We start from the raw sequence: 25062 nt of genomic DNA on the forward strand, positions 1-25062 counted from the left end.
AATACATAACTTAATATTATTTTTTCCTTTGTCATGTGATTAATACTTATTAACCGTATTTATTTTAGCATAACTTTGTAGTTTTAGATTATGAATCATTTTCATTAAGGCTTATTAATTAACAATATTTATTATGTGCGATTTTGCAACTACTAAGGGATACTTAGTGAAGGGATATTATTAAAATAATAAATGTTCAACAAAATCAAAAAAAGCTAAAATATTGCGTGTGATTTCATTTTTTTTTTTTTTGTTGAATATTTTATTACAATGTCATCACTTATCTCACATTTTGTGTTATTTTATGAAGAAACACCTTAGTTATATAGTTATATCTTACTGAAGTAAAAGCTAGAGTATATGTATTGTATGAAGAGTTTTCCGGAAAAAAAAAAACCCGAAAAACCCGAGAAATATGAGAAAGTCGAAAAAATCCGAGGTTGAAAAACCCGATTTTTGTTGGTTTAGTTTGGTTTATAGATTTAAAAACCCGAAACAACTGATTTGGTTTGATATTTGAAAAGTACGCACCAACTCGATCATTGTACACCCCTAGTTACGGGGACTAATCATAGTAGAGAAGGCAAATAGATTACAAAAAGAGTTTGTTGGGGAGTGATTTACTCTTTGTGGGATTTTCCCACGCAAATTCAAATTTAGTGGACTAAGTTGCCATTTTATTCTCGGTATCTGGATGTGCAAACTCTTTCTATACCATTGTTCTATCCGTCTCATTTTAAATGAAGGTATATGTTTGATTGGGCACGAAGTTTATGAAGAAAGAAAGACTTCTAAAAGTTATGGTTTTAAACACGACATGACAATTCTACGTCTATAAGAATTTATCATTAAGGGTAAATGAATGTTCAAAGTTATAATTGTTTCCAAATACAAAAAGTGATCATTCTTTTTCAAACATACTAAAAAGAAAAATGTCAAGCCAAATGGAAAAGAGGAATATATAAATCTTATTGCGAATACTGGAATATCAACGTAATTTGGACATAAGTTACAATGACATCCTCTCATACAAGAGAAACAAACAAGTAGTAACATAAACATAATCAGGAATCAATCTCAAACGTTCAATCAGGGACAAAGTTGCAATTCCAGTCCCAGACTGCCATAAAATTAAATAGTTAGTTAGAGGTTGTGGAAATCTACTTGTAGAATTCCATGACCGTAAAATTGCAGACACAACATATTAAGTTAACGCCTTTGAACCCGGCTTCACTTGCCAATGCTCGAAACTCCTGTTCCGGACGCTCTTTGGCTCCCTGATTTTGAGCCATCATGATCAGATCACATTGGGAAACACCGGCAACTTTGGTATCAGTATCAGGTTTTACTGGTAGATTGGCCTCCACAGCGATCACCTTTCCATTGTCTGGTAGAGCCTTGTGGCAGTTCTTCTGCAACTTGAGGCAGTGACATTCGCTCCAGTCATGAAGAATCCACTTTAATTAAGAAAACAGAATGTCTTTGTTAGTCACTGTTTATGGACCGTTGGAGAAGGATAGGAATGCAAGCTTATGAAAGTACAATATGCAAGCAGTTAAGTTCTAGCTGACACGTTGTGTGAGACTTCTTTTTATTTTACAAATTTGTTAAATCCAAATTATATGGACCCAAAATATGTAAGATTTGGGTTCATTAATTTGTGAAACAAAAAGAGGTCTTGCATAACTTGCATCAGCATGTGTGAGGCACAAATAAAGTTTCTCGAAAGTGTTTGAGTGGACACGAAATCTAAGAAATTAAAGAAGACTTTTGACAGTGTTCATTGAAATATGGTTTAACAGTGTAACAAAAAGGTAAGTAGTAACAACTATAAGTAATTATCTATATTAAGTAAACGTTCGTAACTTAGATATAAGCAAATTACCTATTATTCAGTCAATGTGTAGAAGGTAAATAATCTCGCTAAGGATGGTAAATGATGTAAATTGATTAAAGGAGGGTTAGACCAAATGGTAAGAACTTACCCACCAAGTATTTACCCCTCAAACAGGAAGCTTACAGTTTTATCGTGGCAGCTAAAAATATTTACGCGCTTAGCAGTAACCCTTTGCAGCTAGCGCAAGTGTATATTCAATGCATAATAAGTGTATAATCAGTATGTATATAATATACAATGATTGTACAGTGATTATACTGGTTAAATTTTATAAGAAATTAAAAACAGGTTAATTTTGGGCTGTTCCGTAGTGTAAATTACCTTAATTAAATCATTAAATTATGATAAAGTGATATAATTTTGTTATGAATATCCTGCAGGTAAATTCCTCGATCCAAACTATCAAGGTAAACAATAAAACAAGAATGAGAAAAGATACCAGGACAGGAAGGTGCATCTTGAACAACATGGGGCAAATCAAAATTAATGCCCTTAATTGTGGGTTATATTTAGATATAATCATCTTGAGGTTAACTCCAAGACCACCTCCAACATCAACCAAACTTTTATGGCCCTCAAAACCTTTGTAATTTTCAAGTATTTTTTTCATGACCACAGTTGTGTTGTTGAGCATTGCCTTGTGAAAGCATCATTGAACTTTGGGTCTAATTTTGGATATTCAAATGTATGTACACCATGTACCCTGTCAAATGGAACTCCTCCTTCAAGTACTGCATTTTTTAGTTCAAACCTGTAATTTCAAATCAGACAGAGAGTAAGATTGATCCAATATTTTTGCCTGCCTTTTTAATTTGCATGCAAGAATGGCTTCTGCTTCAATTATATGAAAAACTTGTTCTGAAAAAAAAAAAATCAATTTTGACCTTGTATACTTAGTATAATTTTTTACTTTTTACACATGGTGTTATTTTTCAGCTAAAGGAGTTTACAGCAAGCCAGTGAACATAGGACATATGTCTTGCAGTTCAAGTTGTTGATTCTTAAGGTTAATTATTTAGTTAGGTATAAGCACACGGTAGGGGTAAATATTTAATAAGTTTAGAGTAAGCCCCTTCCGCCCCAACCACACTTCTCTAATTTGGTTCGTTTTTGTGCCATAAAGTACTTATATATGGTGAAAAAACAAGTGTGGTAGGATCAATTAGATCTCTCCACCTTTAATCAAAGGTCTCTCGTTCGAACCAGGAAATGAAAAAACTCTTAGTTGGAAGCGTTTCACTCTGTATTTTCTGCTAAATGAGTAACCACTTATCCCCTTTTTCGTTTTTCTTTTTTTCCAAATAGACATGACTTCACCAAAAAAAAAAAAAAAAAGGTATGCAAACCCTGAATGTTCCAAGATGTTTTCTTGTAAGTAATATATACTCCTTTAGTTAGGTTACTCTAGAATAGACCACGCACATGCAAAATGGCATGATCCCGAAATGGTTAAAATTTAAGAATCTTGTGATAAAAAAGGTAACAATATTGCTAGTAGGTTTAAAAAAGAATAATAATACTGTAAAAGACAAAACTCACAAGCTGTTAATGAATGCTTAATCTTGAAGCAAAGCCAACAATGGCCCCATGGACGCACCATCTTCATCTCGGACGAAGAATTTCCCCACACCAGATAAACCATAGCACCTTTTAGCCACCCCATTTTCCTCCTCAACAACGTCGCAATCGAGCAACGAATAACTAGCCAACACGTAAAGCATCCGGTCCAGCATAATGGCCGCGTCAGGGTTCTTACAGTTAGGCATGTGTGAAACAATTTCTAAAGCAGATAGTTTAGTGGCCTTAGCTTCTTTTGCGAGTATTTCGAATACTTCTAATTGGATTGACGAATGCAACACGAAAGGGAGAGCTGATGAGAACAATAGCTGCATGGCATACATACAATCGCGCTCTTCTTGTGATTGTGTTGGCAATTTGATATCTGCTGAGGATCCCATAGCTAAAAATTCTAGATATCAACAATAATTAGATAAGTCTTTCTTTTTAGATTTTTTTTTTTTTTTTTTGGTTAGGTCTCAATGATCATGTACAGTAGGGGTTAGTGCCTTTTATAAGTATCAAAAATTGTCGCTTGTCAAGAATTGTCATCATTGATTGATTTTCTTACTGGAGTATTGGTTGAAGTCTGTCTGAATGTGTGATTATTGTTTCTTTTTCTATTGCAGAGTGGCATTCTATACGTGGCCTATATATGCGGAGGGAAACCGTAATTTAGAGTTTCACTTGAATTCAATATCTTTTATTTAAACTTTGTATATATGTATTAAAAGTTTACTAAATATATGTATAAATATTTGATTGTGAACACGAATATTATTGTATATTAACTCTAAGTTGTTATAAAAAATCATAAACTTCAAATCTTGAATATGCATCTGGCAATATACAGGTTGGTTGGTTGAAGTCTGTCTTATTATCTCTCTCTTTTGGAGCTAGCTAGCATAAAGTTGGTTTATGCTATAACAAGATAATTAGTCTTATTTTTTAGATTAGTTCTAGCGCGTGACTAAAGCGTGTACCTCAATTGACAACAAACACCACAGAAAAAGTTGGACTTTGCGATGGATTTCATCATTAATCCGTTGCTAAATTGCTCGTAGCTAATAAAACTTTTTGATATTTCGTCACTAATTCATCGGTAAATGAGATTAGCATAGAATTTATTGTTTAACTTTAAGTCCTTAATTAATATTTATTTTCCTCCATACCGAGCACACCCGTAATTTGTATTCATTTCCTATTTTTGAGTTTAGAAAGATATATGTTGCAAAAGATTTTTATTCTCTTTTGAAATATAGGCATGAAAAATTTGAAGCGAAATTATTTAACTTAAATTTCAGGAAAATAATACTTAAAAACTTTTATTGATAATTTATTTTAATAAATTTAGTTATTCATATTTCTCATAAAGAGTAAGAGCCCGTTTGGATTGGCTTATAAGTTGCTTATAAGCTGTTTTCAGCTTTTTTGAGTGTTTTGGTAGAACTTAAAGTCGATTTGTGCTTAAAATAAGCTCAAAAAAATAATTGGGTCCATTTGACTTAATTATCTAAAAATAAATTATAAGTTGAAAATGTTTTATAAGCCAAAAAAAATAAGTTAGATTTCAACTTATTTTTTAGCTTATAGTTTTCACAGAACAAATTTATAGGCATAAGCCCATCCAAAAAGGCTCTAAGTCTAGAACTTCCTTAGAATTGATTTTAAGCTATGAAAGATATATTCAAAACTACGTCATTACTTTTCTTTTCCTAATACATAGAAGAGCCCTAAAGCAGCTGGAGGTCGTCATGCCAGCTTGCCGACACAGGGGAGCTTCTGGAATTTCAGTAATTATCCGCTTTAGGGCTGTTGTACCATGGGGTGTTATTCATGTACCTTTCCTCCTTTAGACAAGACACCCAACCAACATGTGCCTAATTCCCCATATGTCCCCTAGAAAACGTATACTTTGCCTGGGTTTGTGGGTCCCTTTTACTTTATCCTACAGCCTTTCTGAAACGTGGGTCTCATAATTCTTGGATTTGTACAAAATTGAAAAGAGCTTTTTCTTGGGTTTGTTTATGGATGAACTGTTCATGGTATTAGGATCACAACATACTTTTTCCATGTTATCAACCAATTGCTTTGTTATTTGATACGCCCAAATTACATCCTTAAAGCTAGGAGTAAGCGATCATTGTCAAATATAGAACTCAATAAGGTTGGGGTTGAATCCCACAGAGAATACAATGAAGAAATAAACTTGCGTCTTGCTAAGTGTAACGCTCGACTATTAGTCTATATTTCAAGGGAGAGGGGAATATAATAATTGGTTTGAGGTTTGATCATTAAGTTCTAAGAGGAGTTGTTATGAAATGTAAACTATTAGTAAAAGATACTACGGTTGCGGTTCCAATGGAAAGTAATGCGAATGGGTATCAATCCAATTTCATTAAATGTCTAAATGCAATTAAACATGGGCTGCGTAACTTTATCAAAAGTCTCTCAACCAAATTGATAAATATCATTACTAAGCTTTCTCAATCCTTAGAATGTAGAAAATATAAACACTCATTTTGTTTCAAGTTAGCTTTGCTATCTCTAGGTCAAGTTATTAGATGGACTTAATGACCCGAATCCTTGCTACCTAACTCTTTTCCTAACTTTCATTTTTTTTTTCTCAAGCAAAGTAAAAGTACTTAGGCACAAGTAATGTTTGCAACAATTAAGAGACATTAAAGCATGAAAAGTTGATAGAATACATCTTTAACATACATATGAAGTATAAATATAAAACTCAATCATATATTTAACACATTTGGTCCCACAACCTTAGCTAATGGGTTTAGCTACTCATTTCCATTAAATAAAAGATAAATGTAGATAAAGTATTCATAAGTGCTTACAAAGTTAATGGAAGAAGACAACAAAAATTGGAAGATTCCTCTTTTAAAGCTTCAACAACCAATATTCAATGCTTTACTACTAAGAGACAAGAACTGAATAATGAATGACTTTTGCAAAATCCTAGGAGAGTATTTATAACATCCCAAGAACGAGCACCAGCTTTGGACAAAAATACCCCCGCGTGCATCACATGCGAGCCACAGGTGGTGTCGCAGGTTGCGCCAAATTCTCGCAGGTGGTGCATTCTTCACTGAAGGAGTGACAACATTTGCGGCATAATATGTGTCTCGCAGGTGTTGCTTCCAATTTCCAATTTTTCCAACATGACTGTCATCTTCTGCGTGCAATCTGCGTCTCGCATGTAAACAATGAATAACAGAAGTATTCGAGCCAACTGATGATACTGCGTATGGGGAGCAGAAGCCCAGATTACAATGACAGATCATAAAAGATCAATGACGAATGAAATTACATTGCTTAAATTTGTATAGGTAAATTTGGTACTTTCATTTTTCTTTCAACTTAAATATATTCTGTAAGCATAATATAATATTGATCTTCATGTCCTATTGTCTTGATGTTGTATGTTTTTTAAAAAATATGATACTTTCTTTATTTGTGAAATTCCAAATTATAGACAAAATCTGTTTTATATTATTTACCGTGAAACCAACAATGTTTGATTGTCCCAACTTTTTTTGTTGATATATTAGATTACAAATTATTTAAAAATGGCAAAGGTATGTAACTTCAACCTACTTCTAAAGTTTATTTTGTATTTTCATAATTTAATCTTTCTGTAATGAGTTGTATTTTTCCAGCTTCATTATTGTAGAATCTTTTTCATACTAATAGGTGAGACAGAATTGTTAAGTTTCAATTATTCAAAGAGATCGATTATGATCATTATTTTATAATTAGTTGTGACAGGTTCGATGTTCTTTACATCAATTGCTCAAGGCAAATTCTCTTGAATCGTCATCAATCCATCAAACTTAGGTATGTGACTTCAACCCACTTCCACAATCTATTATTTTATCTTCATATTTTGATAATATTGATCTCCACATCCTTTTTTCTTGATGTTGTGTGTGTTAAAAAAATATGACACTTTCTTTATTTGTGAAATTCAAAATTATAGAGATAATCTGTTTTGTATTATTCACCGCGAAATCAACATTGTTTGATTATCCCTACTTTTTCTGTTGATGTTTAGTTGATGACGCACTTGGTTACGAATTATTCAAAAATGACAAAGGTATGGGACTTCAACCACCTTCTAAAGTTTATTTTCTATTTTCATATTTTATTCTTTCTAGATAGAGTTGTATTTGTCTAGCTTCATTATTGCAGAATCTTTTTCATACTAATAAGTGAGACAAAATTGTTAAGTTTCAATTATTCAAAGACATCGATTATGATCATTATTTTATAATTAGTTGTGACAGGTTCAGTGCTTTTTTTTTTTTTTACATCAATTGCTCAAGACAAATTCTTTTGAATTGTCATCAAGCCATCAGCTTAGGTATGTGACTTCAACCCACTTCCACGATCTATTTTTTTATCTTCATATTTTAATAATATTGATCTCCATGCCCTTTTTTCTTGATGTTGTGTGTTTTAAAAAATGACACTTTCTTTATTTGTGAAATTCAAAAATATAGAGATAATCTGTTTTGTATTATTACCGTGAAACCAAAAGTGTTTGATTGTCCCAACTTTTTCCGTTGATGTTTAGTTGATGAATACCAATTATTCAAAAATGACAAAGTTATGTAATATCAACCTACTTCTAAAGTTTATTTTCTATTTTCATAGTTTAATCTTTCTGGAATGAGTTGTATTTGTCCAGTTTCATGGGGCATTTAATTATTGGTGACTCTTTAGTTTTTTTTTTTATTTTAGGAGAGATAACTCAAGTTTTAATTATTAGGTGGAGGTGATAATTTTCTATTAGTGATTAAGGGATTTTGAAGTTGCCCAAAAGTTTCCATTCTGACACTTTGACCCTTAACTTTATTTATAACACTTTGCACTCAAGTTTTATTTTTAACACTTTGACCCACCCCCGCCCAGACCCCGCCCCCGACCCCATGCCCCCACCCCTCCCCACCCCCCCACCCCACCCCCCGTTTTTTTTTTTTTTTTTTGATTTTCTTTATTTTTTTTTTCACCCCCTCCTTTCCCCACCCCCTAACCCCCACCCCCCCCCCCCCACACCCAAAAAAATAATTAAATTTTTGTTGATTTTCTTTATTTGTTTTTTCACCCCTCCTCCAAAAAAATTACTTTTTTTTTAACCCTCCACCCACCCACTCCTCCCCCCACCCTCCAAAAAAAATTTAAAAAATTTTAATTTTCTTTATTTGTTTTTTTCAACCCCCGCCCCTCCTCCTCAAAAAAAAATGAATAACAACCCTCCCCCACCCCCCACCACCCCCAAAAAAAAAAAATTTTTTAAAAAAGTTTTGATTTTTCTTACCGACCTCCCTCCTCCCCCCCCTCCCCCCCCCCCATCCCACACCCCACCCCCCAAAAAAAAATCTAAAAAAAGTTTTAATTTTTTCTTTCCAGCCTCCACTCCTCTTCCCATCCCTCCCCCCACCCTAAAAAAAAATTAAAAATTTTGATTTTTTTAAATTTTTTCACCAGCCCCCTCTCCTTCTCCCACCCCTCACCCCCCCTCCCCAACCAAATTTGCTTTTTTAGAAAAAGTTTTGAAAAGTTTTTCTTTTTGTTTTTTTGCACTCACCACCCCCCACCCTTCAAAAAAAAAATGTTTGTTTAAAAAAAAAAAAGTTTTGAAAAGTTTTTTTTTTTTTTTTTTTTGCACCACCCCCTCCCCCCACTCAAAAAGAATATTGAAAAGAAGTTTTGATTTTTTTGGGGTTTAGGAAAAGTTTGGATAAAATTCAGGTTGTTGTTGTAGTGTGTTTGTAGTGAAATAGATGGTTTTTCTGTTGTTGTCCTGGTATGGTTCAGGGTTTAGGAAAAGATATCCAATAGATGATTTTTTTGTTCTTGTCCTGGTATTTATCTGGTTTTGTTTATAGAAGATATCCAACGGATTTATAGTTGTTCTGTTCCAACAACTACAAGTCTGTTGGACATAGCTTCAGTTATTTGGTTCTGTTTATAGAAAATATTCAACAGATTTGTAGTAGTTGTTCAAGCCGAAATGCTCCATAGTTGTTAATTGCATTGTATTGTAATAATAGTTTTTGTTAGAACTTTATGACATTTTAATGTTATTCTTTTTTAAAATGGTAATTTCTGTTCTTGGGGCTTGTGAACTTGGTTTATATGATATGTTGATCGTGTTCAAATCACAAATGTGTGTATTGTTGTTAATAAATTGCTCAACAGTTTTCAACAAGTAATGAATCTGTAGCAACAACTCTGTAACTTGTTGGGTTTTATCCAACAAGTAACAGGACTTGTTGCAACAACTAGTAACTTGTGTTTTATCCAACTGCTAAAAGATTTCCAGAAAATAAGTAATCTGTTGCAACAACTGATAGGCTTGTTGCAGCAACTAAGTTACATGTTGGGGTTTTTCCAACAAGTGGAGTGACTTGTTGTAGAAAGTGGGTAACTTGTTGTGTTTTATCCAACAAGAGTAAGGACTTGTTCAACAACTATGTCATTTGCTGCAACAGATACTACAGTTGTTGCAATAGATACTACACTTGTTGCAACAGATATTACAGTTGTTGCAACGGATGCTACTTGATTCACCCATATTTAGTGATCAACAAAGAGAATCAATGATTTTTAGTTATAAACAAAGGAAATCGATAATAAGGAGTGATCAATATATAATACTTAATCAATTTGATGGTAATTTGAGTTAGGAATATGCACTAAATCCAATGATCATTAGAGTGAATTAATGTGAACTACTTGATTCACCCATATTTAGTGATAAGCAAATGAAATCAACGATATTTAGTGATCAATATATAATACTTAATCAATTTGATAGTATTTTGAGTTAGAAAAGATGATTTATTAAGTCAGTATACGCTAAATCGAGTGATTATTATAGTGAATTGATGTGAACTTCTTGATTCACTCATATTTAGTGATAAACAAAGGAAATCAACTATATTTAGTGATCAATGTATAATACTTAATCAATTTGATGTATTTTGAGTCAGGAAAGATGATCTACTAAGTCAATATGCACTAAATCGAGTGATCATTAGAGTGAATTGATGTGAACTACTTGATTCACCCATATTTAGTGATAAACAAATGAATCAATGATATTTAGTGATCAATATATAATACTTAATCAATTTGATAGTATTTTGAGTCAGGAAAGATGATCTACTAAGTCAGTATGCACTAAATCGAGTGATTATTAGAGTGAATTGATGTGAACTACTTCATTTATCCATATTTAGTGTTAAACAAATGAAATCAACGATATATATATATATATATATATATATATATATATATATATATATATATATATATATATATATATATATATATATATATATATATATATATATATATACATACATATATATATATCTACTAACATCCTTAATGGATTAGTAATTTCATAGATTAGATGGGCAATTCTAAGTGTATTCTTAGAACAGATACTACAGTTGCTGCAACAGATACCATAGTTGCTGCAACAGATACTACACTTGTTGCAACAGATACTACACTTGCTACAACGGATACTACAGTTGTTACAAAGGATACTACAGTTGTTCCAACAGATACTACAGTTGTTCCAACAGATACTACAGTTGTTCCAACAGATACTACACTTGCTGCAACAGATACTACACTTGCTGCGACAGATACTACTTGGTTCACCCATATTTAGTGATCAATAAAGGGAATCACCTATATTTAATGATAAACAATGGAAATCAACCATATTTAGTGATAAACAATGGAAATCAACCATAGTTATTGATCAATATATATACTTAAGCAATTTGATGGTGTTTTGGGTCAGGATAGGTGATCAACTAAGTCCAATACGCACTAAACGGAGTGATCATTGGAGTGAATTGATGTTAACTACTTGATTCACTCATCTTTAGTGATAAACAATGGTAATCAACCATATTTATTGATCAATATATATACTTAAGCAATTTGATGGTGTTTTGGGTCAGGATAGATGATCAACTAAGTCCAATACGCACTAAACGGAGTGATCATTGGAGTGAATTATGTGAACTACTTGATTCACCCATATTTAGTGATAAACAATGGAAATCAACCATATTTATTGATCAATATATATACTTAAGCAATTTGATGGTGTTTTGGGTCAGGATACATGATCAACTAAGTCCAATACGCACTAAACGGAGTGATCATTGGAGTGAATTGATGTGAACTACTTGATTCACCCATATTTAGTGATAAACAATGGAAATCAATCATATTTAGTGATCAATATATATACTTAAGCAATTTGATGGTGTTTTGGGTCAGGATAGATGATCAACTAAGTCCAATACGCACTAAATGGAGTGATCATTGGAGTGAATTGGTGTGAACTACTTGATTCACCCATATTTAGTGATAAACGGTGGAAATCAATCATATTTAGTGATCAATATATATATATATATATATATATATATATATATATATATATATATATATATATATATATATATATATATATATATATATATATATATATATATATATATACTAAAATCATAAGTAATTTGTTGCAACTTCTTCCACAACTATATGATCCGTTGCAATAGATTAGTAACTTATTTAAACAGATTAGTTATTTCTTGAAACGGATTAGTAACTTATTGAAACAGATTAGTAATTTGTTGCAACTTCTTCCACAACTGTACTATCTGTTGCAACAGATTAGTAACTTGTTTAAACAGATTAGTTACTTATTGGAACGGATTAGTAACTTGTTGAAACAGATTAGTAATTTGTTGCAACTTCTTCAACAACTGTATGATCTGTTGCAATCATTTAGGCAACTTGTCTAAACAGATTAGTAACTTGTTTAAACAGATTAGTTACTTGTTGGAACGGATTAGTAACTTGTTGCAACTTCTTCAACAACTGTATGATCTGTTGCAATCATTTAGGCAACTTGTCTAAATAGATTAGTAACTTGTTTAAACAGATTAGTTACTTGTTGGAACGGATTAGTAACTTGTTGCAACTTCTTCAACAACTGTATGATCTGTTGCAATCATTTAGGCAAACTTGTTTAAACAGATTAGTGACTTGTTTAAACTGATCCATCTGTTGCAACAGATTAGTAACTTGTTGTAACTTCTTCAACAAGTGTATGATCTGTTGCAACAATTAACGCATCTGTTGCAAACATATTTTTTAGTTTTTATAATAATTTAAGTAATTGTTTGATTTTTTCCAACAAGGTGAGTAATTTGTTGCAACAACTAAGCAACTAAGCAATTCTACTGTATGCATCTATTGCAACAATTAGTAAGCAAAATAAATAAGTTCATAAATAGAAATTGTTCAACAGCCACCTTGGCTCCAAATACCACAACTAATCAAAATAAATAAGTTCATAAACATCATTCACAAATAACATAAAGGACAAAAAAAAAAAAAAAAAGAAATTGTTCAACAGCCTCCAAATACCACAACTTAAGTAATAATTTGTTCAAAGAACTACCTTCTGGGGTGTAGCAGATTTCCTTATCTACTTCATCTCCTTCATTTCCATCATCAGTTTCTTCATCTTCTAGTTCTTCTTCACTTTCTTCATTTGTATATACTGCTTCTTGGCTCTGTTCTTTATCTCTTTTTGAGGATTGATTGTCAGTTTGGCTGCCAATTTGACTATATCTTTCCTCAACATTTGCTGATTCATAAATAAATTGTCTACTTGTTGCAACAAGTGTAGAACTTGTTGCAACAATTACAAATCTGTAGGATATCCTCTACAAACAGAACCAAATAACTGAAGCTATGTCCAACAGATTTGTAGTTGTTGCAACAGATTGTCTACTTGTTACAACAAGTGTAGAACTTGTTGCAACAACTAAAAATCTATTGGATATCTTCTACAAACAGAACCAAATAACTGAAGCTATGTCCAACAGATTTGTAGTTGTTGCAACAGATTATTTACTTGTTACAACAAGTGTAGAACTTGTTGCAATAACTAAAAATCTGTTGGATATCTTCTACAAACAGAAGCAAATAACTAAAGCTATGTCCAACAGATTTATAGTTGTTGCAACAGATTATCTATTTGTTACAACAAGCGTAGAACTTGTTGCAACAACTAAAAATCTGTTGGATATCTTCTACAAATAGAAGCAAATAACTGAAGTTATGTCCAACAGATTAGTGAGTCGCTGCAACAGATTGTCTACTTGTTGCAAAAAGTGTCGAATTTGTTGCAACAGCTACAAATCTGATGGTTATCTTCTACAAATAGAACCAGATAAATATCAGAACAAGAACAAAAAAATGCTGTTGGATATATTTTCCTAAACCCTGAACCATACCAGGACAACAACAGAAAAATCATCTATTTCACTACAAACACATAACAACAACAACCTGGATTTTATCAAAACTTTTCCTAAACCCCAAATAAAATTAAAAAATCAAAACTTCCTTTTAAGATTTTTTTTTTTGGGGGGGGGGGGGGGGGTTGCAAAAAACAAAAATAAAAACTTTTCAAAACTTTTTTTTTTTTTGAAAACAAAATTAATTGTAAGAAACCAAAGAAATAAGTTCAAAACTTCTTTTCAAGAAAAATCATTTTGTTGGGTGGGGGGGTGGGGGGTGCAATAAAATAAAAAAATTCAAAACTTTTTTTTTTCAAAACAATTTTTTTTCCGGAAGGGTGGGGGTGCAAAAAAACAAAAAGAAAAACTTTTCAAAATTTAAAAAAAAAAAAAAATTTTTGGGGGGGGGGGGGGGGGGGGGGGGGGGGGAAAAAACAAAAACAAATAAAGAAAATAATTTTTTTTTTAAAAAAAAATTTGGGTCGAGGAAGAGGAGTGGGGGAAAAAAAAAAAAAAAAAAAATTTTTTAAAAAGAAAATAAAAAATTTATTTTAAAAAAATTGGGGGGGGGGGGGGGGGGGAGTGGGGGTGATTAAAAAAAATCAAAATTTAAAAAAAAAAAAATCGGGGGGTGGGGGGAGGGGGGGGGGAGGGTTGGGGGAGGAGGAGGAGGTGGGGTGAAAAAACAAATAAAGAAAATCAAAATTTAGAAAAGCATGCTTGCCTAGGATGGATTATTTTTTTTGGGGGGAGCGGGGGAAGAGGAGGGGGATGAAAAAACAAATAAAGAAAATTAAAACTTTTTTAAAAAAAAAAAAAAATTGGGGAGGAGGGGTGGGAGGAGGAGAAGGGTGCGGCTGGTGAAAAAGAAAATAAAAAAAATTCAAAAAAAATTTTTTTTTTTTTTTTTAAAAAATTTGGGCGAGAGGGGTGGGAGGAGGAGCGGGGTGGTTGGTGAAAAAACAAATAAAAAATTCAAAACTTTTAAAAAAAAAAAAAAAATTGGAGGGGAGGGGGGGAGGTGTGGGGCGGGGGAGGGGTGGGAAGAGGAGAAGGGCGTTGGTGGGTTTTTTAGATTAAGTTGGGTTTTTTTTATATTTTGTAAAAGATTAAGAAGTTTGAAAAGATACATTTTGGGCTCCAATTTTCTTAATCCCAAATTTAATTGGGTTTGGCTTTCAAGTGGTCCCCATGAGTCACCTATACTAATTTCACAACTAAAAGGTCACCTATAGCTAATTTTTTCCAGTTTCATTATTGCAGAATCTTTTTCATAGCAATAGGTGAGACGAAATTGTTAAGTTTCAGTTCTTTAAAGAGATTGATTATGATTATTATTTTATAATTAGTTGCGACAGGTTCAGTGTTTTTTACATCAATTGCTCAAGACAAATATTCTTGAATCGTCATCAAGCCATCAAGTTAAGGTATGCGACTTCAACCCACTTCCACAATCTATTGTTTTTATCTTCATATTTTAATCCTTCTGGATAGAGTAATAGTATTCCTCAATAAGATTTTTTTTATTGGTGCACTTTATATATAGATATGTATTTTTGGTAAATTGCATATTGAGCAATGCAGCGTAAAGCGAATCTTAGATAGTAATTTTTCCTATATTTTTTTAATGTAACATAATTTCCATCCAATGTATTAGATGAAATTTCGGATAACTCATAGGCTACACTTATGGTAATATTATAAAAAAAATCTAGATTGTTGCACGGAATTATTGTAATTTTATAATAATTGGTGCTTTGGGTTTATTATTAATGCTTGTATTTTGGTTCCTTAATGTTTATGGACCATTCAACCGTCTTAAAATTAACTTATCTCATAAATCCTAATGTAAGAAAATAGTATTGAAATTTTACAGGTTACTTGAAAATTATTAAGAGACTAATAATGATGCACTTTATGGTTAATTTTTCCAAAAATCTCATGCATGTAGCACGTTTTATATCAATGACTTTTACCGCATAACTATTGCAGATAATGAATTTTACTTGTGAAACAGTAATTATAACAAAAAATTATCTCAAACTTGATCAAGTATATATAATTGTCAAGTATGGTAAACTCAAACTTAAAATTATATTTTAAATAAAAAAAAAAGTGAATACATGTAAATATATTGACGCGATACCACGTGCAATGCACGTCCGCTAAAAGCTAGTAGTGTAAAAAGTTTTATATACTGACGGTGCACAAAACTTAAAGACTATAACATATATATAAACTGGCCGTCCTAATTCAATTTATGTGTCACGTGTCGGATTTCGAAAGTCAAATGAGTTTTTCTTTCATCATAAATTCGAACATAAAATTTTTAAGTTTTTTAAAGAAAATTTACATATTAAAAAACTACAGTAGTAGTTAACATGAGAGACCGCCTCCCAGCAAAGCAACGTGTACCTGCATCAGATGGGGGCGGTTTGGTTCCACTTACGAAAAAGAACTCCAAATCAGTAAAGTAGCCAATTAACCAAACAAAATTAATAAGTTCGTCAGTCCTTCCACCAATTTCTCCTATTCATTCTTCTTCATTTCATTATTTTGTTCTGTTATTCTGTTCATAGTTCCACTAGAAAGTGGAGTTAGGCACTTAACATGTGGGAATTAGCTGGTTTGCTGGCTGCTTTACCGAACACGACAATTGTCAAGGATTTTCTTCATATTTTCCTCATTTAATATGCCTTCTTCACCTAACCATCATATTAACATATAATTAGTTGATTGACTGTAAGATTAAATCACTACAACAAATTTGATTATCAGTGACAAACTGTTTTGTCACTTAAAATTCACATTTCGTCACAAAAAATATTTTGTGACTAAAAAAAAATCGTCAAACGTTCGTCCCTAAACATGGGTCGCTAAAAGTATACAAAGATAATTTAGTGTTTTATCGCTGAATAAAGTTTAATAGCTACAAAAAATAATTTTTCCTTAAATGCATACTATTTATGACGAACTTGTTCGTCAAAAAAAGTATAAAAAATTGTGGTTGATAGTGTATTTTTGTCACTAAAAAGGCGATTAATGCCGACGAAACAACCTTGTCACTAACTACTGTTTTATTAAGTGATGATCATAATTGTCTTTAAAGTCATATGTAATTTGTAGCTGAAAAAAATATAATTTCGTCACTAAAAACTATGGTTTATATACAAAAAATATTTCATCATTAAATACACTAATTGGTGACAAAAACGATCATATAATTAAAAGCTATCATGTCGTCGCTAAAAATTTGTTTTCACCGTCAAAACAAAATTGTCACTATAAATTGTGATTATTAGTGACAGTTATAATTGTCATCAAATACATAGCTAATCCGACTATTAGTAATAACTTTTCTATAATATGACGTAGTTTCCTTAAATTTTAAAATTTAAAAACTTGTACCCCTATACTATAGAAATCCTACACTTACAACCCCTATGAGGTATATCCGTAATTAAATATACTAATTTTGTTTTTGAAACATGTATCGTTATAAATAAGAAATGGTCACAAATTAATTTTTAATACGATACCAACTATTAATAATAACTTTCTACAATATGAGTCAGTTTCTGATACACATCCTAAATTTTAAAATGTAAACATTTATACCCCGCACGCCCATAATATAGAAATCATACATTTACACCCCCTATGTATCCCCTATGAGGTACGTAATATATCATAATATAATTATTCAAAAGCAAATTAAAATGATAAGCACAAAGTTTTATGTATTTATTTTAATAAAATATGATAAATATGATAACATTTTTGTGTGATATCTTTATTCACGCATTTTATTAAAACAATGATCTTTTTGAAACATGTATTTTTATAAATCAGAAATGAACACAAATTGATTACTTAATAAGATATACCGAATATCAGTACTCCCCCCGTCCCAAAAAGATTGGTACTTTTCGCTTTTCGAGAGTCAAATGAGTGCTTCTTTGACCGTAATTTTTTCATACGTCTTTTAAATTATTAATTATGGTGACTTATAATACTTTTTACTTAGTTTTCAAATATGTAAATTTTATTTCAAAAAAATAAAAGATTCTATGTTAAATCACACGGTCAAAATTAAAAAGTTTGACTCTCGAAAAGCGAAAAGTGCCAATCTTTTTGGGATAGAGGGAGTAATAACTTTCCTATAATATGACTCAGTTTATGATACATTCCCTAAATTTTAAAATTTAATCGCTTGTACCCCTTATACTATAGAAATCATACACTTATACCCCCTATGAGGTACATCCGTAACTAAATGTATCACAATATAATTATTCATATGCAAATTAAAATATTAAATAAGAAGTTTTTATTTATTTTTTAAATTAAATATAATAAAGAAGATAAACATTTATGTGTGATATCTTTATTCATGCATTTTATTAAAACAGTGATTCCTTTAAACATTTATTTTCATAAATAATAAATGAACACAAATTGTTTACTTAATAAGATATACCGTATATTAGCAATAACTTCCTATAATATGATTCAGTTTATGATATACTCCCTAAATTTTAAAATTTAAACACTTATACTATAGAAGGCATACACATACACCCCTTATGAGATAAATCTGTAACTAAATATATTAAAATATAATTATACAAAAGAAAATTAAAATTATAAATATGAAGTGTTTATGTATCTATTTTTGTGAAATTTAATAAAGAAGATAAAAAAATTTGGTGGATAACTATATTCATGCATTTGATTAAAACAAATTTTTGAAACATGTTTTCTTTATAAATAAGAAATGATCATAAATTAATTCTTCATAAGGTATACTGACTATTAGTTATACCTATCTATAATATGACTCAGTTTCTGATACACTTCCTAAATTTAAACACATATACAACACCCCCCCCCCCCCCTTCCAAAATAATATAGAAATCATGCACTTACACCTCCTATGAGATATAACTAGATATTTCACAATATAATTATTTAGAAGCAAATCAAAATTATAAATAAGAAGTTTTTATGTATTTATTTAATGAAATATAAGAAAGAAGATTAACACTCACGCATTTTATACAAATAATGAATTTTTTGAAATATATATTTTTACAAATTAGAAATGAACACAAATTGATTGCTTAATAGGATATAGCGGATATTAGTAATAATTTTAATAATCTTCCTATAATATGACTCATTTATGATACATTCCCTAAATTTTAAATTTAAACACTTATATCCCCTATACTATAGAAATCATACACTTACAACCCTTATGAGGTATATCTGTAACTAAATATATTAAAATATAATTATTCAAAAGAAAATTAAAATTATATATATGAAGTCCTTATGTATTTATTTTTATGAAAGTTTATAAAGAAGATAAACATTTTGGATATCTTTATTCATGCATTTAAATAAAACCACAAATTTGTTAAACATGTACCTTTATAAATAAGAAATGAACACAAATTAATTACTTAATAGGATATACCGATTATTGGTAATAACTTTCCTATATGACTCAATTTCGGATACACTCCCTGAATTTTAATATTTAAACACTTAGCCTCTATACTATAGAAATCACAATATAATTATTGAAAAGAAAATCAAATTACAAAATAAGAAGTTTTATGTACTTATTTTTATGAAATATAATAAAGAATATAAATATTCTTGTGGGATATCTTTATTCACACTTTTGTTAAAACAATGAATTTTTTAAAATATGTATCTTTATAAATAAGAAATGAATACAAATTGATTACTTAATAAGATATATGAAATACTAGTAATAACTTTCTTATAATATGACTCAGTTTCTGATACACTCCCTAATTTTAAAATTTAAACACTTAATCCCCCTATACTATAGAAATCCTACACTCACTTAATCCCCCCATACTATAGAAATCCTACACTTACGCCCCCTATGAGGTATATCAATAACTAAATTTGTTAAATAAGAAGTGTTTGGGTATGAAATTAAATAATGAAGATAAATGTTTTTGTTAGATATATTTATTCAAGCATTTGATTGGAATGCCAATTTTTTTGAAACATGTATCTTTATAAATAAGAAATGAAAATTAATTACTTGATAATATATACCAGCTATTAATAACAATTTTCCTACACTTTAACATGTAAGTTAATTGTATTTTATTAATGATAATATATCATTATATAAATTTTATTTTTATTTATTTATTTATTCTTTCACTTCAAACTATCTTAAAATTACATAAAGAGCTTTTTTTATTTATGATCATAATTTATCATTTAATATTTATATTTTCACGAACGCCCAGGATATTTACAATTTTTTAACGTTGCGGGATATTTACAATTTTTTAATGCTACGTGTAGTAAATATTTAGGTGCCGCATAAAAATTATTTAGAATTAGCCTTTATCATAATTATTTGAAATCCTAGTTGGTTAATTTCTTTCATTTTCTGATATTTCAAGTTTCACAATAGTGTTAAATATTTAATCAAAAATCCTTAAATCAGCCAACACTTTTACAAAGTCTAGACTTGCAAGTTGATGCTATCTTCGTATAATTGTTCAATGTGGAATCGTGACACGACTCACATTACGTTTTATGTTTGCATTGAGACTTGCATTTTCATAAGATGTAGTTGGCCTTTACCACATTATTCTATGATTTCGTATTTTTTGTTCCTATGAAGAGAGTGAAAATATTTGGTTGGTGTCACTTGTCACTCTAAAAAATCGTAGCCAAAGATCCTTTATATTTAGCTATGAATATTTTTCATCTCAAATAGTTGAATTATTCAATTACAAATTTTAATTAGTGACAAATTACATATTTTATGACAGAATTTTGTTGTCACTAAGTCGCATGTTGATTCGTCACTAATTGCTTATCTTATTAGTGACCATAAATTATTTGTCACTTATTGCTTAAGTTATTAGTGACAAAAAATTAAGGTCACAATTAATATAAAATTTTATGGCATCATAATCATTTATATTTAGCTACAAAAAAATTTTCATCGCAAATAGTTGAATTATTCAACTACAACTTTTAAGTCGTCGTTATTCAAATCATCACATATTTTTGTGACAAAACTTTGTTGTCACTAAGTCGCATGTTATTAGAGACAATAAATAATTCGTCACTAATTGCTTATATTATTAGTGACAAAAATTAAGGTCACAATTAAATATAAAATTTCATGGCTAAAGCTTACGACATTTAAATATAAACTCTAATTTGTCGCTATTGTAAGAATATACCTTTTGTGACGAATTTTTTTTCATATCCAAGATTTAACTAATTTAAATACAAATATAGATTTGTCACAAATTGGGTAGATTATTAGTGACAAAATAATGTGTCATTGATAGCTTAAATTTGTGGCTAGTGTTACTCAATAAATGGCGCCAACTCATTTTTTGGTGGGAAATTTTAGTAGACAATTTTTTTGCAACGAAAATTTGTGTTTCGTCACTGAAAGTATGTGACTCGTGTATTTAAAGACGAAATTTAATTTTTGTCACAAAAGGTGAACAATTAGTGACGAATTTTGTGTTGTAGCTAATAATTTCGTAGTTGACTCCATATCGGATAGAAATTTATTAGCACCATTAGTGCATAGTTAAGCGATAAATCGATATGAAAATATTAGTTAGAAGTTAGAAATTTTATTTAGTAATAACAGTATATATAAAGACACATATCATATATTTATTGAATTAATATTTACATTGGTTGTGTATAAGTCTTTCTCCTTCAAATGTACCGTACACTTAAAAAGTTATTGCTGAAATCACAAGAAAGAGTCTTCATTTTAGAAAACTTTTAAAAAAAACATCTTTGTTTGGTATTACAAAAAAAGGAACATGTTCTCTTCTCATCTAAAACAGTGGACTCAATCGATATTGTATAAAAATTATACATCAAATAATATAAATTTATCATAATTAAATGATAACTTAACATGAAAATGTGGATTCGTTAGTTCGTTTACTGATAACAGTGTACATGAGCACACATATTATATATTTATTGAATTGGTATTGTCATTGAGTGCGTGTAACTTTTTCTCTCAATAGTGCAAGTACACCTAAAAAAATTATTTCAGAAATTTTTTCAATTATTTTCAATATAATTAGTTATTAGTCTGCCTACTTGTTAGATATTATTAGGTCTGAAAGAGGATGTGGTCCTCAAGTTTATCTATGAATTATAACTTCCGCTCGACTTTGGTATTCATCGTCCTTATTGTTTATATAATGAATACTGAATGATTTCTAAGATTAAACTTCTCACTAAGATTAAACTTCTCACTAATCTGTACTAGTGTCATGGTCCATTATTTTCAATATAATTGGTTATTAGTCTACCTATTTGTTAGATATTATTAGGTCTGAAAGAGGATTTGGTCCTCAAGTTTATTTGTGAATTATAACTTTCGCTCGAGTTTGGTATTCATCGTCCTTATTGTCTATATAATGAATACCGAATGATTTCTAAGATTAGACTTCTCACTAATCTGTACTAGTGTTGTGGTCCATTATTTTCAATATAATTGGTTATTAGTCTGCCTACTTGTTAGATATTATTAGGTCTGAAAGAGGATTTGGTCCTCAAGTTTATATGTGAATTATAACTTTCGCTCTAGTTTGGTATTCATCATCCTTATTATCTATTTAATGAATACTGAATGATTTTTAAGATTAGACTTCTCACTAATCCGTACTAGTGCTGTGGTCCATTGTTCTCAATATAATTGGTTATTAGTCGGCCTACTTGTTAGATATTATTAGGTCTGCAAGAGGTTTTGGTCCTCAAGTTTATCTGTGAATTATAACTTTCGCTCGAGTTTGGTATTTGTCGCCCTTATTGTCTATATAATGAATACTGAATGATTTCTAAGATTAGACGTCTCGCTAATATGTACTAGTGTCGCGGTCCATTATTTTTGTTGAGACAAGTGATCCAAATGGTGGTTAAGTTAGTTAGAGGAGTAAATGTTAGTTAAAGGTAGTTAGAACGATTAGTGTGAAATCAGTTGCAGAGTTCAGGGACCTAAGTTTTAATAGCTAAGTATGAGTTAGTTATTAATTCATGAGTTAGTTACACGATTAGGCTCTCTTTTATTTTTTCCATCTGTATATATAGCAGATATACAGACCTGTATACACATCACAAATAATGAGAATTCATTGCATTTCCTTGTTCTTTCTTCTTCTTCTTCTTCTTCTTCTTCTTCTTCTTCATGTACATTGTGATCAGGATCATTGATCCTTCTTCTTATTCTAAAAAACTACATGGTATCAGAGCATTCAAGCGTGTAATCCAGCTTGATCGATCAAAACATTTCTTTCAAATCTTCCTCGAATATCCAGTTCTTATACAAATCTTGGAAGTTCAAGATGGCAATTAATGATGTTACAAATGTGACTAATGGTGTTACTCACACTGATCATGGAAACAATAATCAAAGGCAAGAAAATTTGGATAGCTTCAACTCTCACAGAACAGGAAATCAAAATGGAATTGACTAACACATCCACTGTTCCTGCAATCTTCTGATGTTAGTGGAATCCAGGTGATTTCTTTCCAACTTAATAGTTCTGAAAATCTTTACGCTGGTATAGATCAATGAGGTCGGTGTTGCTGGGAAGAAACAAACTTGGAATAGTTGATGGAACAGACTCAAAAGACAAGTTTCCTGGTTTAGAAAATCAGTGGGAGAGGGTTAATGTTATAGTGCTATCATGGGTAATGAATTTTGTATCAAAAGAATTGCTTGGGGGTATCATGTATGCTTCTAGTGCTCAACTAGTGTGGGAAGATCTGATTGAAAGATTCCACAAGATAGATGGTTCAAGAACTTTCACCATTCACAAAGAAATAGCCACTCTTACCCAAGGCACAAATTTTGTGTCTAGTTACTACTCTAGGATGAAATAACTGTGGGTAGAGTTGAGTCTTTAGTTCCTACACCATCTTGCAATTGTGATAAATCAAGGGAATATGTTGTGCATTTACAGAAAATGAAGTTTTTCCAATTCTGATGGGACTAAATGATACCTACAAGGCAGCTAGAAGCCAAATCTTGCTTATGAATCCTATGCCATCTGTTAATCAGGCTTATTCAATGATCATGAGTGATGAAGGACAAAATCTGTAGTTGCTAATGCTAGGGTGTTAGGAGCAAATCCTAGATCACAAGGACCATTTGAGTCTGCATGGTATTCTAGAAATGGAGGAAACCAGAAATTCAAAAAAACCTATAACTCACTATTTTGTGATTTTTGCAAGATTAAAGGTCATACTAAAGAAAATTGCTATAAGATACACAGATATCCTAAAGATTTCCAGTTCAAGAGAAAGAATGGAAACAACTCTTCTTATTATGAAAACAGTTTTGCACACAATGTGATGTCTGATGGTGATGGTTACAACTGTGGTAATGGACAAACTAACAATTGTCTTGGTGGTGGCAAGCCTAGTCAAGTTGGAAAAATGCAGTACATGTGTGCAGAGAGTCAAGGTCATGGATATGCTACAGGACCATCTACCTCAACTAGCTAGATGAACCAGTAAGAGTCTTTTCCACTGCTAACTCAAGATCAATACCAGCACATCTTGAAGTTACTGAACAAACCAGCAGATACTACTCAACATCTTGAAGTTACTGAACACACCAGCAGATACTACTCACTCAGTGAATATGGCAGGTATTATAAGTACTGCATTGACAGTCCAAGATCAGAACCAAGAGTGGATAGTAGATACAGGTGCTACCAATCATATGGTAGCAGACCTGAAATTACTAGACAGTCTAACTGTTTCAAATACTGGAAATCCTAAAAGAGTATACCTACCAAATGGAGACATCTCTTTGGTTATTCATATAGGATCAAGTACTCTTTAATAATAATACAGTCACTGATGTGTTTTATATTCCTCAATTCAAGTTTAATTTGTTATCTGTATCAAAACTAACCAAAGAGTTGAAATGTTTAGCTTCATTTTTCCCTGACCTTTGTATTTTTCAGGATCTCTTCAATGGAAAGGTGAAGATGATTGGTAGAGAAGATGGAGGCTTATACATACTATCAGAAAATACTGACAAAAAAGAAGTCATTTTAGCTGCTATCAATCCTAGAAATCTTGTTCTAGTTATACTTGATCAAAATTGCAAAGTAGATACAGATGTTTGGCATAAGCGATTTGGACATGTATCCATAAATGTCTTGAAAAAACTAC

General features: G+C 30.9%; 1 protein-coding gene and 1 pseudogene across 1 annotated transcript; one reads left to right on the forward strand and one right to left on the reverse strand.

The window, feature by feature from the left end:
• Positions 1 to 947: 947 nt before the first annotated feature.
• Positions 948 to 4074, reverse strand: LOC132053486 (cathecol O-methyltransferase 1-like; annotated as a pseudogene).
• Positions 4075 to 23219: 19145 nt separating this feature from the next.
• LOC132054167 (uncharacterized) lies at positions 23220 to 24384 on the forward strand. The gene is made up of 4 exons (XM_059446220.1): positions 23220 to 23290; positions 23445 to 23737; positions 23841 to 23976; positions 24153 to 24384. Exons 1-4 carry the CDS (start codon positions 23220 to 23222, stop codon positions 24382 to 24384), a joined length of 732 nt encoding a protein of 243 aa, XP_059302203.1.
• The last annotated feature ends 678 nt before the right edge of the window (positions 24385 to 25062 follow it).

This window comes from Lycium ferocissimum, chromosome 4 (genome assembly GCF_029784015.1).
Source record: "Lycium ferocissimum isolate CSIRO_LF1 chromosome 4, AGI_CSIRO_Lferr_CH_V1, whole genome shotgun sequence".
NCBI classification, from domain to species: Eukaryota; Viridiplantae; Streptophyta; class Magnoliopsida; order Solanales; family Solanaceae; genus Lycium; species Lycium ferocissimum.

Bases quoted from the DNA above. Each gene is read 5' to 3' on its own strand.
- LOC132054167 (XM_059446220.1), top strand. From the start codon at position 23,220: ATGGCAATTAATGATGTTACAAATGTGACTAATGGTGTTACTCACACT. The intron at 23,738-23,840 runs GTTACTACTCTA...GTGCATTTACAG, and splicing joins AGGCACAAATTTTGTGTCTA to AAAATGAAGTTTTTCCAATT. The intron at 23,977-24,152 runs GTAGTTGCTAAT...TAAGATACACAG, and splicing joins AGTGATGAAGGACAAAATCT to ATATCCTAAAGATTTCCAGT.